The sequence below is a fragment of the Myxine glutinosa genome, chromosome 6, assembly GCF_964187855.1.
Source record: "Myxine glutinosa chromosome 6, kmMyxGlut1.1, whole genome shotgun sequence".
NCBI classification, from domain to species: Eukaryota; Metazoa; Chordata; class Myxini; order Myxiniformes; family Myxinidae; genus Myxine; species Myxine glutinosa.
In genome coordinates, this window is record NC_136266.1 from 108,976,567 (window position 1) to 108,993,965 (window position 17,399).

The 17,399-nt window shown below is 50.3% G+C and overlaps 1 protein-coding gene across 5 annotated transcripts in view; it reads left to right on the forward strand.

Moving 5' to 3' along the window:
* The window catches only part of LOC137430170 (nuclear receptor corepressor 1), a 52,598-nt gene that overhangs the window by 19,079 nt on the left and 16,120 nt on the right, over positions 1 to 17,399 (forward strand). For 2 of the 5 annotated variants that reach the window (XM_078780361.1, XM_078780357.1), the window contains exons 3-5: positions 1,361 to 1,534; positions 1,738 to 1,920; positions 2,148 to 2,261. In XM_078780361.1, coding sequence (XP_078636487.1) covers positions 1,361 to 1,534; positions 1,738 to 1,920; positions 2,148 to 2,261 — 471 coding nt within the window. Of the gene's footprint in view, positions 1 to 1,358; positions 1,535 to 1,737; positions 1,921 to 2,147; positions 2,980 to 17,399 lie in introns of those variants that run through there. The other 3 variants (XM_078780358.1, XM_078780359.1, XM_078780360.1) reach the window with 2 other exon arrangements.

Below are 17,399 nucleotides of genomic sequence, written 5' to 3' on the forward strand. Positions count from 1 at the left end.
TTTTTATTGTGAGGCAGTTGCAGGAGAAGTACATGGAGAAGAGGAAGAAGTTGTTTCTTGGGTTTGTTGATCTGGAGAAAGCATTCGATAGGGTCCCACGCAAAGTATTGACATGGGCAATGAGGAAGTTAGGAGTGGAGGAATGGTTGATCAGAGTAGTGATGGCAATGTACAAAAGAGCGCGCACAGCTGTAAGGACGAAGAATGGGAACAGTGGTGAGTTTGAGGTGAAGGTGGGAGTGTATCAGGGATCAGTACTAAGTCCACGACTATTTGTAGCTGTGATGGAGGTGCTGGCTCGGAACGTAAAGGAGGGTTTACCGTGGGAGTTGTTGTATGCAGATGATCTGGTGTTGATTGCGGAAAGTATGGATGGACTGAAGGAAAAGATGAACAAGTGGAAGGAATGTATCGAGACAAAAGGTCTGAAGGTGAATATCGGAAAGACGAAGGTGATGGCAAGTGGTAAAGCATGTGGTGAGGTGGAAAGAACTGGGAAGTGGCCCTCTGCTGTGTGCAGGAAGGGTGTCGGAGTGAACTCCATTCAATGTACAATGTGCGCTGAGTGGGTTCATCAAAAATGTAGTGGTCTGAGAGGGTCATTAACCAGTGTGGCAGCTACATTCAAATGCAAGGTGTGCACAGAGGGAGCTGCAGATGGAGGAAATGTTGAGTTGGATCGTAGAGACGGCGTGAAGCTGGAAGGTGTGAAGACGTTTTGCTGCCTCGGAGACGTGCTGGGTGGGGAGGGTGGATCGGACTCGGCGGCGGTTGCTGGAGTGGGATGTGCATGGAGGAAGTTTTGGGGGCTGGGTGGCGTGCTGGTGGGGAGGGGAGTATCGTTGAGGCTGGGGGGGGGGGGGGGTGTGCTGCATGTGTGGGAAGTGTTGTGATTTATGGGAGCGAGACATGGGTGGTGAACGTGGAGCGGCGGCGAGGGTTGGAGGGGGTGGGGATGCGGGTAGTTTGATGGATGTGCGGAGTATCGTTGAGAGAGAGGAAGACAAATGATGAATTGCGAAAAATGATGGGAATAGAGCCTGTGATTGATGCTGTGAAGAGGGGCGGGTTGAGATAGTTTGGTCATGTGTTGAGGTGGGATGAGGGTGACTGGTTGAGAGGAGTGGTGGAGGGGGGTGGAGGGCGGGGAGGACCGATGGGGACTTGGCTGAAGATTGTGGGGTGGGGGGGGGGGGTGCGGGCAGGGGGGTTGACGGGGAGGGATGCAGAGGGTGGGGCGGGATGGAGGGGATTGTCATGGGGACCGCTAGGCTAACCCCCGCTCTCGCAGGGAAAATGGCCTGAAAATGCATGTTGTTGTTGTATACCAGTCTACAAACACACCAATCTAATTGCAGGCCCCCAGGAGCGGAGAACCAGTGGAGGACATGAAGGCTTGTTATTTGCCGAAGGAGATGGCTTGGAAAAGAAGCGGCCTCGTTTAGAGTCCGCCATACCTGAGGCAGCCTACCCTCTCGGCCTGCCTTCTCTTCCTGTCACAGCTGATGGCTCACCAGCTTCCCACATCAAAAGAGTTGGTGGCATTTTGTCTCCGATTTGAGACGCGTATATTTATATTTTTTTCACTCTGTTATGAGTTAAACTACTGGATGAAATTTCCTCATTCCAAATCTCAATGCACGTTTTCTTGCATTTTTTTGTTTGAGCAAAGATCTCTGCTAAAGCAGAAATATGAGTTCCTCAGTGATGGACACCCATTTATTTTGTACTTTGCAGGACATGGGGTTTCCAGGCAAAGTGGAACACGTATCTCCGCCGAGCACCATGCTGCCCTCCACAGAGGACTTGGATGGCTCTCCGTCCAAACTATCTAAGGAGGAGCTCTTGCAGAGCATGGACCGGGTGGAGCGGGAGATTGCCAAGGTGGAGCAAGCGATCGCAAAGCTCCGCAAAAAGCAGGTATCCAATTAAGCTCATTCCATTTCTCTCTCTTTTCACAACTTTGAATTTAAAGCATGTAACACAAATCCAGACTTGAAGTTTTGTGATCATATTATTTATATGATTAAATGACTTGCACATTGATGGCTGCAATGCCATCAACATGGCTAGGTGTCCATACTTAAGCTGGACAACCAACAACTTCCTTTACCTGCTGTTCTAACTTTCGCATATTTTGTTCCCAGCAACAACTGGAAGTGGATGCTGCCAAGCCCGTGGAGCTTGAAAAGCCCGTTTCACCCCCTCCTGTCGAGTCGAAGCACCACAGCATGGCACAGATTATCTACGATGAAAACAGAGTACGATACTGATGGGGCTGTTGTATTTGATCTTCCTGATCTGGCTATTTATTGTATTTGATCCACCTGATCTGGCTATTGCATTTGATCTTCCTGATGGGAAGCTCGTTATGAAAGGAATTGGGTATTCATATGACTTGTGTTTTAAGTCTTCTGAAAAGAGTTTTGGTGTTAAATATTTACTTCCAGACAGGAATCCTCGTACATGGAGTAAAGTAGGTTTGGTGGCAATGTACTATGACTAAACTTGATACGAAAACATGTTTTTGGTCCAAGTCAATGTAAGCTATGTAATGCATTTGTTACAATGTAATTATAACATTTTATTAACATGTTATTTTATTTTCTGGTCAAATTTACATTGCTTGAACATCCATCATATTTGTTCGGTTTTTCGTTTTAAGCCTTGCGGTAAATTACACGAATCTGTTACATGTGCAATCACAATCTTGAATGCAATTGTGATCTAGATTGGCATGAGAATGCATATTGGGATCACATTTGTACTAAAATTGTTGTTGTTGGGCTGCCATGCTTGGCATTCCCAGCTGAGCACATGCATAACTTATGTTAGGATCACTGGTTCAAATCCCATATGTTGTGTTGATTTGTCCTTTGTCTTAAAATGTAAAAAATTATTGACGATTCTTTTTGTTCTTAGCCCAAGTACATGCTTCACCCTGAGCCTTAAACACGATTAAAAAGAGAATGTATTTAACCACCGATCTGCCTGGATTCACGGCAAAATGTAGTCTGATGTTTTGCCAAACTGATAATATCCAAAGTTGGATGCAAGATGCAATATTTTACTCTCACCTTGTGCTTTACAACAGGTGAGCTTGTTAACAACCAATTTACAAATACAGCACATGTATGTATAATGTATATACAGTCGGATCCCGGTATTCGTGGGATATGCGCTCCTGGGAAATGCCGTGAATTGCGAAACCGTAAATGGCAGGGCATTGTTTCAATGCAAAAAGGGGGGGATTGGTTCTTCAGTCACGAAAATCCGTAAATAGAGGAACAAACCGCGAATGGCAAGGCAAAATCCGCAAATGTCGGCGATAATCCCGCAAATGGCGAGGCAAATCCCGCAAATGTCGACGATAATCCGTAAAAAAAAAAAAAAAATTTCGACGATAATGTTTAAATGTTTAAATGTCGACGATAATCCGTGAAGGTCGATAAAAACGTTAAGCAGACCGAAGCGAATGTAGAAGCAGGTCATGCACGCGGCTCATAGAAGATTTTTTTTGCGTATGTCCAGCTGCTCTGTTGCATAGTTGCAAAGCATAGTTACAGCGAATGTAGAAGCATAGCTGGTGAAAGATGTGTTTTATAAATGTGTCAAGCTAGCGGCTCATGAAATGTTGTTGTTTTTTTTTGCGCCACCGAAAAACCGCGAATTCACGGGACATGGCCGCGAATACAAAAGAAAACCGCGAATTTTCGGGACACTTTTCCACGAATAGAGAAACAGGACTCATTTTATCAACCACTAACGTGCGGAACCCACGAATAGCGGAACCGGGAACAGCGGTGTCCGACTGTGTGAGCGGAAAGCACCCGGCATTGTCCGGGTTCTTTTTGAATGAATTTATTACTATAACTCAGCTCAGCTTTTAATTGCGAAATGGGCCCAGCCCGACCGATGAGGCCTCGACCGGCCTTGCCACCGAACCTATAACCTTCCCGGAGTACGTCCCGACATTTTTAGTTCTTTTTGAATGAATTTGCTACTATAATTCAGCTTTTACTCGCGGCCGTAGAAGATTGACTACCATAATTCAGCTCAGCTTTTAATTGTGAAATGGGCCCAGCTCAGGCGAAGCAGCCTCGGCCGGCCTCGCCACCTAGCCTATAACCTTCCCGGGGTATGTCCCGACATTTTTAGTTATTTTTGAATGAATTTGCTACTATAATTCAGCTTTTACTCGTGGCCGTAGAAGATTGACTACTATAATTCAGCTCACCTTTTAATTGCGAAATGGGCCGAGCCCGGCCGAGGTGTGTGGGCCTCGACCGGCCTCGCCACCTAGCCTAAAACCTTCCCGCGGCCTGTCCTGACATTTTTTGTATTAGAGGTTTCTTCCTATCTTTCACCGTTCAAGAGATTAGCTTGCGCAGACAAACAAACAAAAACTTTCTTTTATATATATTGTTACGGATCTCAACGTCGGCCCCTTTTCCCCTTACCAAGGGGGCATTAATCCCCTTGCCTGCGACTGACCGACGTGAGTCCTGAAGCTGCCCAGCTCCCTCCACGAGGCAGGTGAGCAACCTCGTTCGAGACCGCGGACAAGATGTTATTTTGCCGAGCGGATTAGCAGCCCGCGGCTCGAACCATTTGCAAAAACGAAACCCAATCCTCAACGTTGGCCAAATCGTGCCACAGGTGCTCAATGGGGAAATCACAAAGACGAACGGATGTGAAGAAAGGGCAGAATAAGGAGGAACAGGAATTTATTACTAATTATGTACAAGTCCAAAGAAACCAAGGAGGACAGAAACGAAAATAATGACAGAAGGAGAAGACACAGTGCAATTATACTTCTCTATACAGGCTTACTTATACCCCAGGGACAAGACACACAAAACAAACTCACGTACACAAAAGGATGGAATGGCAGGGATGATATGGAATGGCAGAGGAGGGTCCCGGCAGATGGTAGGCGTCGAGGTCCGGCTCCAAGCTCGCGCTTCGGTCCACGCTTTTGGGGTCGAGGCGAAACCCGGCACACAGCTCCGCTCCGGGCTGGCAGCGAGGAGCTGGCAGCTCCACGTATTCGGTTTCACACCGGCAGCTTTCTCACTCGTCCTCCGCCTCCTGCGTCTCCGACGCTCCCTTAATACTCCGCAGAATCTGCCTCTGGTCCAGCGCACCTCCCTCAAAACCTTCTCTCAGCTTCTCCTCAACTGGACTCGACTCAACTGGGCTCCGGTGGACTGCAGTGGGAGGCTCCGGGCGACGGGTTATATAACCACGCCCATGGAACTTTCGCGAACCTCCTCGAACGCTCTCTCTCCGCCCTCTCAGGCCAAACCCCTCATCCTTGGTTGGTTGATCGGGGGCTGGCTCACTCCTCCTTCTCATGACGAGGTGGAGACACGCCTTTCTTCTCCGAGCTGACCGCGTGAGTAATGGAGTTTGGGGTGAAGAAAACCGCCCAATGCACTGGCACTTTGAAGAGACGATTGGGGGAAACTTGAAAAGGGAACTATCTTATGTCATTTGGTGCAATGCAGAGTCAACTAGTGGGAAACAGAGCCTTAAACTACATAGACTATGAAATAACTATTTAGAAGGGTATATGATTTTCTACGTGCATGCGATGGATTAACTAAGGGGACGACCTTTGACCTTTACACACAAAACGGAGGTATTTACAAGAATTACTACTAGAGGGTCATATTTACAAACAAAGGATTCTCAAATCCGCAACAATATAGAAGATAGAAGATAGATAGATAGAAGAAGAAGATATATATATATATATATATCTTCTTCTTCTATCTATCTATCTTCTATCTTCTATATATATAGAAGAAGAAGATATATATATATATATATATCTTCTTCTTCTATCTATCTATCTTCTATCTTCTATATATATAAAAGAAAGTTTTTGTTTGTTTGTCTGCGAAGATAGAAGTCTTATATCTTCATTTGATCTTCCTGATGGGAAGCTCGTTATGAAAGGAATTGGGTATTCATATGACTTGTGTTTTAAGTCTTCTGAAAAGAGTTTTGGTGTTAAAGATTTACTTCCAGACAGGAATCCTCGTACATGGAGTAAAGTAGGTTTGGTGGCAATGTACTATGACTAAACTTGATACGAAAACATGTTTTTGGTCCAAATCAATGTAAGCTATGTAATGCATTTGTTACAATGTAATTGTAACATTTTATTAACATGTTATTTTATTTTCTGGTCAAATTTACATTACTTGAGCATCCATCATATTTGTTCGGTTTTTCGTTTTAAGCCTTGCGGTAAATTACACGAATCTGTTACATGTGCAATCACAATCTTGAATGCAATTGTGACCTAGATTGGCATGAGAATGCATATTGGGATCACATTTGTACTAAAATTGTTGTTGTTTGGCTGCCATGCTTGGCATTCCCAGCTGAGCACATGCATAACTTATGTTAGGATCACTGGTTCAAATCCCATGTGTTGTGTTGATTTGTCCTTTGTCTTAAAATGTAAAAAATTATTGACGATTCTTTTTGTTCTTGGCCCAAGTACATGCTTCACCCTGAGCCTTAAACACGATTAAAAAGAGAATGTATTTAACCACCGATCTGCCTGGATTCACGGCAAAATGTAGTCTGATGTTTTGCCAAACTGATAATATCCAAAGTTGGATGCAAGATGCAATATTTTACTCTCACCTTGTGCTTTACAACAGGTGATCTTGTTAACAACCAATTTACAAATACAGCGTATGTATGTATAATGTATATACAGTCGGACCCCGGTATTCGTGGCATATGCGTTCCTGGGAAATGCCGTGAATTGCGAAACCGTAAATGGCAGGGCATTGTTTCAATGCAAAAAGGGGGGGATTGGTTCTTCAGTCACGAAAATCCGTGAATAGAGGAACAAACCACGGATAGAAGATAGAAATTCGTGGATAGAAGATAGAAGATAGATAGATAGAAGAAGAAATATATATATATATATATATATATATATATATATATATATATATATATATATATATATATATATTGTTGCGGTTAAGGATGTTGTTTGCCGAGCGGAGGCACCGCGACCTAACAGTTTCCCCGATTCACCCGATTCACCCGCACGTTGGCCGTATCGCGCCACAGCTATTCAATATGGAAAAGACTAAAACGACGGATGTGAAGAAAAGGAAGAAGAAGAAGACAAAAGGTTGAAAATACTACTAAATTTATTTACTATGTACAGGCTCAAAGAAACCAAGGAGGAGGAAAGATAATAAAATAATATACAGAAGCTTTTAGAGACACAGTGAAAATTGCTAGCTTATCTAAACAGACTTAATTAATACCCAGGACAGAACAAACGAAGACGACTCACACGGGGAATGATGATAGGAATGGCAGGTGGATGTTTTGAGGGAGAGGGAGGTCCAACGGGTCCGGCAGCACGATCGGTGCGTTGGGCATCCGCTGTTCCTTCGCGGCCCTGCTCAAAACCGCCGTCCAGGCCCCAAGCGGCTGTTGAGTGTTGTTGCTGCTGTGGACGCTGCTGCTGCTGCTGCTGTGGACGCTGCTGCTGCTGCTGCTGTGGATGCTGCTGCTGGCGAGCAAGGCGACGAATAGCAGGCTTTGTGCTTCCCTGGATGATCTCCTTTGAACAAGAATCACTGCTGGATGATCTCCCTTCTCTCTCTCGGACCTCACAACCCAGCTCTTTTCTTTGCACCTCACCACGCAGCTCAGCCTTGGACCTCACAACTCAGCTCTCCTCTGACGACCCAGCTCTTTTCTTTGCACCTCACCACGCAGCTCAGCCCTGGTCCTCAAAACTCAGCTCTCTTGGACCCTTTTTCTCAGCTCTCCTCTGACGACCCAGCTCTTTTCTTTGCACCTCACCACGCAGCTCAGCCCTGACGACTCCCTCCTCTCTCTTGGACCATTTTTCTCAGCTCTCCTCTGACGACCCAGCTCTTTTCTTTGCACCTCACCACGCAGCTCAGCCCTGACGACTCCCTCCTCTCTCTTGGACCCTTTTTTGCAACTTCTTGCGCGCGCGCCTTTATAGCGCCTCCGGCGATTAAGCCGCCGGCCTTTAGGACACGCCCATCGGTGTGCTCACCTCGGCCATGGTTGGTCGCGCGACCCTCTGGCTCCGCCCTTGATGACGACGGGCGGGCACGCCTTTCTTCCCCAACCCAAGCACATGTTCAATGGTGGCAATTGTAGTTGGCAATGCGAATGGCAATTGACGAAAGGGGAAATGGAGGTTTTGGGAATGGGAATGAAGGATGAAGGGAATCTATCTCTTTCACTTGGTGAAATGGAGTGTCATTCTAATGGAAGACAAGGCCTTACCCTAAAACACATAATAAAGATATAAGCTACTGAATAAGGGTATTATAGTGTCCTTCAATGGATGCTTTATGGAATTAAGTACCGGGACGCCCTTTTAACCTTTACACAACACTGGAGGCAGGAGGGGCCAGACTCAAGCAATATTACTAATAAAGCACACAATAAAAAAAATACAATCCTCATATCCGCAACAATATATATATCTTCTTCTATCTATCTATCTTCTATCTTCTATACATATAAAAGAAAGTTTTTGTTTGTTTGTCTGCGCAAGCTAATCTCTTGAACGGTGAAAGATAGGAAGAAACCTCTAATACAAAAAATGTCGGGACAGGCCGTGGGAAGGTTTTAGGCTAGGTGGCGAGGCTGGTCGAGGCCCACACACCTCGGCCGGGCTCGGCCCATTTCGCAATTAAAAGGTGAGCTGAATTATAGTAGTCAATCTTCAACGGCCGTGAGTAAAAGCTGAATTATAGTAGCAAATTCATTCAAAAATAACTAAAAATGTCGGGACGTACCCCGGGAAGGTTATAGGCTAGGTGGCGAGGCCGGCCGAGGCTGCTTCGGCTGAGCTGGGCCCATTTCACAATTAAAAGCTGAGCTGAATTATGGTAGTCAATCTTCTACGGCCACGAGTAAAAGCTGAATTATAGTAGCAAATTCATTACAAAAGAACTAAAAATGTCGGGACGTACCCCGGGAAGGTTATAGGTTCGGTGGCGAGGCCGGTTGAGGTCGCATCGGTCGGGCTGGGCCCATTTCGCAATTAAAAGCTGAGCTGAGTTATAGTAGTAAATTCATTCAAAAAGAACCCGGGCAATGCCGGGTGCTTTCGGCTCACACAGTCGGACACCTCTGTTCTCGGTTCTGCTATTCGTGGGTTCCGCACATTAGTGGTTGATAAAATGAGTCCTGTTTCTCTATTCGCGGAAAAGTGTCCCGAAAATTCGCGGTTTTCTTTTGTATTCGCGGCCATGTCCCGTGAATTCGCGGTTTTTTGGTGGCGCAAAAAAAAAAAAACATTTCATGAGCCGCTAGCTTGACACATTTATAAAACACATCTTCCACCAGCTATGCTTCAACATTCGCTGTAACTATGTTATGCAACTATGCAACAAAGCAGCTGGACATACGCAAAAAAAATCTTCTATGAGCCGCGTGCATGACCTGCTTCTACATTCGCTTCCGTCTGCTTAACGTTTTTATCGACCTTCATGGATTATCTCCGAGATCTCCGAGATCTCCGAGATCATGAGATCCGAGATCATGGATCTCCGAGATCTCGCGAGACTCTCCAAGTCTCCGCGAGACTTTCTCCCGCCTCTGGAACAAACTCCCTCACTCTTCAATCCCACTCCACCCTCCAGGTCTTTAAACAGCTGTTCACCACCATCTCTTATCTTCCCCCATCCAAAACCTTGATATTTTCTACCCCCACAAATTTCACCCCAATTCCACTTTTTTGAAATACCAACTTCTGTCCTGGAAGTCATTGGTGTTCTTATGTTTTATACTTCTCCCTCCCCCCCCCCCTTCCCACGCCTCCTCCCCCCGGGCCCTCTCCCTTCCACGCATCTCCCTGCTCTCGGATGTTGTGTTTGTGTGCTTCCCCATCTTTGTGTGCTTCCCCATCTCTGTGTGTGCGTGTGTGTTCTCTGTGTGTGTTCTTTGTGTGCTTCCCCATCGCTCCCATCTTGTCTTCCGCTCCCTCTTTTTATATATTTTGTTTGTCTGGTTGATTTGTTTGTGAAATTAATGTTAGCTCTTTCACGAGCCTCGATTCAGTATACAAAAAAAAATCGTCGACATTTGCGGGGCTTGCCTCGCCATTTGCGGGATTATCGCCGACATTTGCGGATTTTGCCTTGCCATTCGCGGTTTGTTCCTCTATTCACGGATTTTCGTGACTGAAGAACCAATCCCCCCCTTTTTGCATTGAAACAATGCCCTGCCATTTTCAGTTTCGCAATTCACGGCATTTCCCAGGAACGCATATCCCACGAATACCGGGGTCCGACTGTATATACATTATACATACATACGCTGTATTTGTAAATTGGTTGTTAACAAGATCACCTGTTGTAAAGCACAAGGTGAGAGTAAAATATTGCATTTTGCATCCAACTTTGGATATTACAGTTTGGCAAAACATCAGACTACATTTTGCCGTGAATCCAGGCAGATCGGTGGTTAAATACATTCTCTTTTTAATTGTGTTTAAGGCTCAGGGTGAAGCATGTACTTGGGCCAAGAACAAAAAGAATCGTCAATAATTTTTTACATTTTAAGACAAAGGACAAATCAACACAACACATGGGATTTGAACCAGTGATCCTAATATAAGTTATGCATGTGCTCAGCTGGGAATGCCAAGCATGGCAGCCCAACAACAACAATTTTAGTACAAATGTGATCCCAATATGCATTCTCATGCCAATCTAGGTCACAATTGCATTCAAGATTGTGATTGCACATGTAACAGATTCGTGTAATTTACCGCAAGGCTTAAAACGAAAAACCGAACAAATATGATGGATGTTCAAGTAATGTAAATTTGACCAGAAAATAAAATAACATGTTAATAAAATGTTACAATTACATTGTAACAAATGCATTACATAGCTTACATTGACTTGGACCAAAAACATGTTTTCGTATCAAGTTTAGTCATAGTACATTGCCACCAAACCTATTTTACTCCATGTACGAGGATTCCTGTCTGGAAGTAAATCTTTAACACCAAAACTCTTTTCAGAAGACTTAAAACACAAGTCATATGAACACCCAATTCCTTTCATAACGAGCTTCCCATCAGGAAGATCAAATGCAATAGCCAGATCAGGTGGATCAAATACAATAAATAGCCAGATCAGGAAGATCAAATACAACAGCCCCATCAGTATCGTACTCTGTTTTCATCGTAGATAATCTGTGCCATGCTGTGGTGCTTCGACTCGACAGGAGGGGGTGAAACGGGCTTTTCAAGCTCCACGGGCTTGGCAGCATCCACTTCCAGTTGTTGCTGGGAACAAAATATGCGAAAGTTAGAACAGCAGGTAAAGGAAGTTGTTGGTTGTCCAAGTACCTTAATGTTATATTACAGCTTAAAGGGCCACAGACACAGAAAATCATGTTTGGTTTAATTAATAGATATTGCTTCACTTAACACTTAATCGTCCCTTTTTTTGAATAAATATCACTCGATTGGCCCCCGCCACCCAAAAAACGGCGATTTGATTGCTCATGTGACTGGCTACGTCATCGATGGAATTTTTGTTGCTGCTGGTAGTTTTTAGCTGGTAGTGGTAGTGGAGTCCCGCCCCTAAAATCGTGATGTTCATTCATGATGTCACCTGTGTGATGTAATCGAGGGAAAGGTTTCTCAGCACGCAATGATAACTGCCTGACCAAGAAACTTCTGATAGTCAAAATCATTATTAAAAACTACCAGCAGCAACAAAAATTCCCTCGATGACGTAGCCAGTCACATGAGCAATCAAATCGCCGTTTTTTGGGTGGCAGGGGCCAATCGAGTGATATTTATTCAAAAAAAGGATGATTAAGTGTTAAGTGAAGCAATATCTTGTGGCGGACACAAGCAAGGTATACGAATTCAGCGCACCAGCAGGTGGCGCGAACGTCCAGGCGGGGAACTGGTATGCATGCCCCGCCTATCGACCGATCGGCCACGCCCGGGGACGAGGCGTGGCCTCGGCACATATATGCGGGCTCCAAGCTCGGGCCCGCCCAGTGCTGCAGTTCGAGCTTTTATAATAAAGACTTGGTTTTATCAAACGCGTTGTGGCCTACCTCTTTGGCAAGCAAGTTGTGTGTGCAGCTCCACACTTCACTGGTGACCCCGATTGGTTCAGCTGTTGCTGACCACCGAACGCGCCATGGCCAACAACGCTGTCGCGGTAAAACTCCCAGAGTTTTGGGAAGCACAGGCCGATGTGTGGTTCGTGCAGGCCGAAGCGCAATTCCAGCTTCGAGGCATAACGGCGGACGAGACCCGTTACTACCATGTGGTCGCCTCCCTCGGGCCCGGCACTGCCGCACGAGTCGGTCCATCCTGTGGCACCCGCCGGCCGACCACAAGTACGGGGTGCTCAAACGTCTCCTCATCGCCACGTTCGGCCTCACTGAGGTCGAACGGGCCGACCGCCTCCTGGACCTTCCCGAACTCGGCGACACACGACCATCCGTGCGGATGGATTTTATGCTGTCGTTGCTGGGTGACCAAGCCCCAGATTTTTTATTCCGGGCGCTTTTCCTACGCCAGCTCCCTCTACAGGTACGCCTCGCGCTGGCCGGTTCCAACATAAGGGAACCCCACGCCCTGGCCATAGAGGCTGACAAATTATTCGCGGCTTGCGACACGCGGTCGGGTTACGGTGCCACCGTCGTGGTTCCCGAGGCAGATGCTACAGCGTCCCTCGTGGCCGCTGCCGCGCCCCGACCACCACCACCACCACCACCGCCGCCGAGAAAACCGCCGCCGCCCCCGCCGCTGCAAGCTTGGTGCTATTTCCACGCCAGGTTCGGCCACAAGGCTAAGAAGTGTTGCCCGCCGTGCTCGTTTGACAAGTCGGGAAACTACCGGGCCGGCGCTTGGTAGCGGCCCTGAGCGTCAGCCATTCCGGGAGCCTCCTATTCATCATGGACACCTTGTCCGGGCGCCCTTTCCTATGCGATATAGGAGCGCAGGTAAGCGTCATCCCAGCCTACACGTCCGACAAGCGAACCGTGGGCCGGGGCCCCGCTTTGCTTGCCGCCATCGGTACACCCATCCGCACGTTCGGGAAGCGCTGCCTCTCCCTGCGGTTCGGAGGGCAGCGCTTTCAATGGTCGTTCGTGACCGCTAGCGTGCCCATGGCATTGCTCGGTGCGGACTTCCTATGTGCGAATGGCTTGTTGGTCGACGTAAAGCGCAGACGGCTCGTCCAGGCCGAAACCTTTAGCTCGCTCGCTTGTTCGCTGAGCGGCTCACTGAGCGGCTCACTGAGCGGCTTGCCAAGCGGCTTGCTGGACGGTTCCGTCCCGGCGAGTTTGGTTTGCACGCTTCCGGCAGCGGACGACTTTACCCGCCTCCTCGCCAGTTTCCCAGCCTTCACGCGGCCCACCTTTTCAGCGGTGGCCGTTAAACACGGGGTGGAGCACCACATCCCCACGGTCGGGCCGCCGGTCTATGCCCGGGCACGCCGGCTCGAACCCACAAAGCTCGCGGTGGCGAAAGCGGAGTTCGCCACGCTGGAGCGGCTGGGGATCGTGCGGCACTCCAACAGCACGTGGGCTTCCCTGCTGCACATCGTGCCGAAGCCCGGTGGGGGATGGCGGCCGTGCGGGCACTACCGCCGGCTCAACGATACCACCACCCCCGACCGCTACCCGGTCCCACACATTCAGGACTTTTCCGCCCGGTTGGCCAACACGACCGTGTTTTCGAAGGTGGACCTCATCCGGGGCTACCATCAGGTCCCCATCCAACCGGACGACGTCCCGAAGACGGCCGTCATCACCCCTTTCGGCCTCTTCGAATTTCTAAGGATGCCCTTCGGGTTGATGAATGCGGCTCAGGCGTTCCAGCGGCTTATGGATAGCGTCTTGCGCGACTTACCTTTCCTGTTTGTCTACCTGGACGACATCCTAGTCGCGAGTGTGTCCCGGGAGGACCACCTGCTCCACCTCCGCACGCTGTTCGAACGCCTGGGCCAGCATGGCCTAATCATCAACCCTGCCAAGTGCCGTTTCGGTGTCACCACCATCGACTTCTTGGGGCACCGCATCACCGAGCACGGGGCCGTCCCTTTACCGGCCAAGGTGGAGGCGGTCAGGGATTTCCCATGGCCCCGCACGATCAAGGGGCTCCAGGAGTTCCTGGGCATGGTAAACTTTGACCACCGCTTCGTGCCCCACGTCGCCCAGCTCCTCCGCCCCTTGCACGAGGCCCTCCGGGGCAAGCCGGGCAAAGGTGACATCGCCTGGTCAGAGCCGATGGCTGCGGGGTTCGCGGGCGCAAAGCTGGCTCTGGCTGACGCCACCATGCTGGCGCACCCAGGGCCCGATGCATCGATCGCCCTCACCACCGACGCGTCGGATTACGCGGTGGGCGCGGTGCACGAGCAATGGGTGCGTGGTGCTTGGCAACCGCTGGCATTTTTCAGCCGGCAGCTTCGCCCGCACGAACGCCGGTACAGCATCTTCGACCGCGAGTTGCTCGGACTCCACCTGGCGGTCCGACACTTCCGCCATCTGCTGGAGGGCCGCCAGTTCACGGCCTTCGTTGACCACAAGCCCCTCGTGTTCGCGAGGGCCAAGGTCGCCAAGCCATGGTCAGCACGGCAGCAGCGCCACCTCTCTGCCGTGTCCGAGTACACGACGGACATCCGTCACGTGGCAGGTAAGGACAACCCGGTGGCAGATTGCCTTTCCCGGTCCGTCGTGCACGCGGTCCACCTCGGGGTCGACTATGCCCGGATGGCGGAGGCCCAGACCGCCGACCCCGGCGTCCAGGCCTTGCGGACCGCCGTCACGGGCCTCCGCGTCGCCGAGGTGCCTTTCGACGCCGCGGGCACGGCCCTCCTATGCGACGTCTCCCTCGGCTGGCCTCACCCCATCGTGCCCACTGGCTGGCAGCGCCCGGTGTTCGACGCCATCCACGGCCTGTCCCACCCTGGTGCGAGGGCATCCCAGAAACTCGTCGGGGCAAAGTTCGTCTGGCATGGCCTCCGGAAGGACGTCCGTGACTGGGCCAGGACGTGCCTCGCGTGCCAGCGTGCAAAGGTCCACCGTCACACCCAGGCACCGTTGGCCCCATTTACGGTGCCCGAGCGGCGGTTCGACCACATGCACGTCGACTTGGTGGGACCTCTGCCCCCCTCGCGAGGGTTCACCCACCTCCTCACCATGGTCGACCGCACCACACGGTGGCCGGAGGCCGTCCCATTGGCGGCGACGTCTGCGGCTGAGGTGGCGCAAGCCTTTATCGCCACTTGGGTTGCCCGGTTTGGTGCCCCCTCGGACATCTCGTCCGTCCACGGCCCCCAGTTCACCTCGGAGCTCTGGGCCACGGTGGCGCAAGGACTCGGGGTGAAGCTACACCACACCACGGCCTACCACCCCCAGGCCAATGGCCTGTGCGAGCGCTTTCATCACTCCATGAAGGCCGCGCTCCGGGCCAGCCTCTGCGACGGCGGCTGGGTCGACAAACTCCCCTGGGTCCTGCTGGGCCTCAGGACGGCGCCCAAGGACGACCTGCGCGCATCCTCGGTGGAGCTGGTCTTCGGTCAACCACTGCGGGTACCGGGTGAATTTATCCCCGACTCCACGGCTCCTTGGTCCGCGGCACAACAGCGCTCCGCCCTTCAGGAGACCGCCCGGAGGTTCGCCCCAGTGCCAACGGCACACCACGGTTGCCTGCCTTCCCACGTCGCCCCGGAGCTTCGCATGGCAAAGTACGTGTTCATCCGGTACGACGCCCACCGGGCACCGCTACGGCCCCCGTACGACAGGCCCTTCCGCGTGTTGGAGGCCGGGGACAAGTTTTTCACGGTCGACATCGGTGGTGCCCCGGATCGCATTTGCGTGGACCGCCTCAAGCCGGCACACCTCAATCTGGACCACCCCCCGCCAGCGGCTCTGCCTCCGCTGGCCGCCCCCTGGCGGTCGGACCCCCGGCACCGCGTCGAGGCCACCCCCCGGCGGTCGAACCCCCGGCACCCCCCAGCCCTGCCGTCCCGCCACCCCCCAGACCGGCACCCATCGCCAGGGGGTGTTTCGGCCGGGTCATCCAGTTTCCCCGCAAACTCACCCTTCAGGTGCGCGGGAATTCTGGGGGGGCGCGTGTGGCGAACACAAGCAAGGTACACGAATTCAGCGCACCAGCAGGTGCGCGAACGTCCAGGCGGGGAACTGGAATGCATGCCCCGCCTATCGACCGATCGGCCACGCCCGGGGACGAGGCGTGGCCTCGGCACATATATGCGGGCTCCAAGCTCGGGCCCGCCCAGTGCTGCAGTTCGAGCTTTTATAATAAAGACTTGGTTTTATCAAATGCGTTGTGGCCTACCTCTTTGGCAAGCAAGTTGTGTGTGCAGCACCACACTTCAATCTATTAATTAAACCAAACATGATTTTCTGTGTCTGTGGCCCTTGTATGGACACCTAGCCATGTTGATGGCATTGCAGCCATCAATGTGCAAGTCATTTAATCATATAAATAATATGATCACAAAACTTCAAGTCTGGATTTGTGTTACATGCTTTAAATTCAAAGTTGTGAAAAGAGAGAGAAATGGAATGGGCTTAATTGGATACCTGCTTTTTGCGGAGCTTTGCGATCGCTTGCTCCACCTTGGCAATCTCCCGCTCCACCCGGTCCATGCTCTGCAAGAGCTCCTCCTTAGATAGTTTGGACGGAGAGCCATCCAAGTCCTCTGTGGAGGGCAGCACGGTGCTCGGCGGAGATACGGGTTACACTTTGCCTGGAAACCCCATGTCCTGCAAAGTACAAAATAAATGGGTGTCCATCACTGAGGAACTCATATTTCTGCTTAAGCAGAGATCTTTGCTCAAACAAAAAAATGCAAGAAAACGTGCATTGAGATTTGGAATGAGGAAATTTCATCCAGTAGTTTAACTCATAACAGAGTGAAAAAAATATAAATATACGCGTCTCAAATCGGAGACAAAATGCCACCAACTCTTTTGACGTGGGAAGCTGGTGAGCCATCAGCTGTGACAGGAAGAGAAGACAGGCCGAGAGGGTAGGCTGCCTCAGGTATGGCGGACTCTAAACGAGGCCGCTTCTTTTCCAAGCCATCTCCTTCGGTAAATAACAAGCCTTCGTGTCCTCCACTGGTTCTCCGCTCCTGGGGCCTGCAATTAGATTGGTGTGTTTGTAGACTGGTATACAACAACAACAACATGCATTTTCAGGCCATTTTCCCTGCGAGAGCGGGGGTTAGCCTTGCGGTCCCCATGACAATCCCCTCCATCCCGCCCCACCCTCTGCATCCCTCGCCGTCAACCCCCCTGCCCGCACCCCCCCCCCCCACCCCACAATCTTCAGCCAAGTCCCCCTCGGT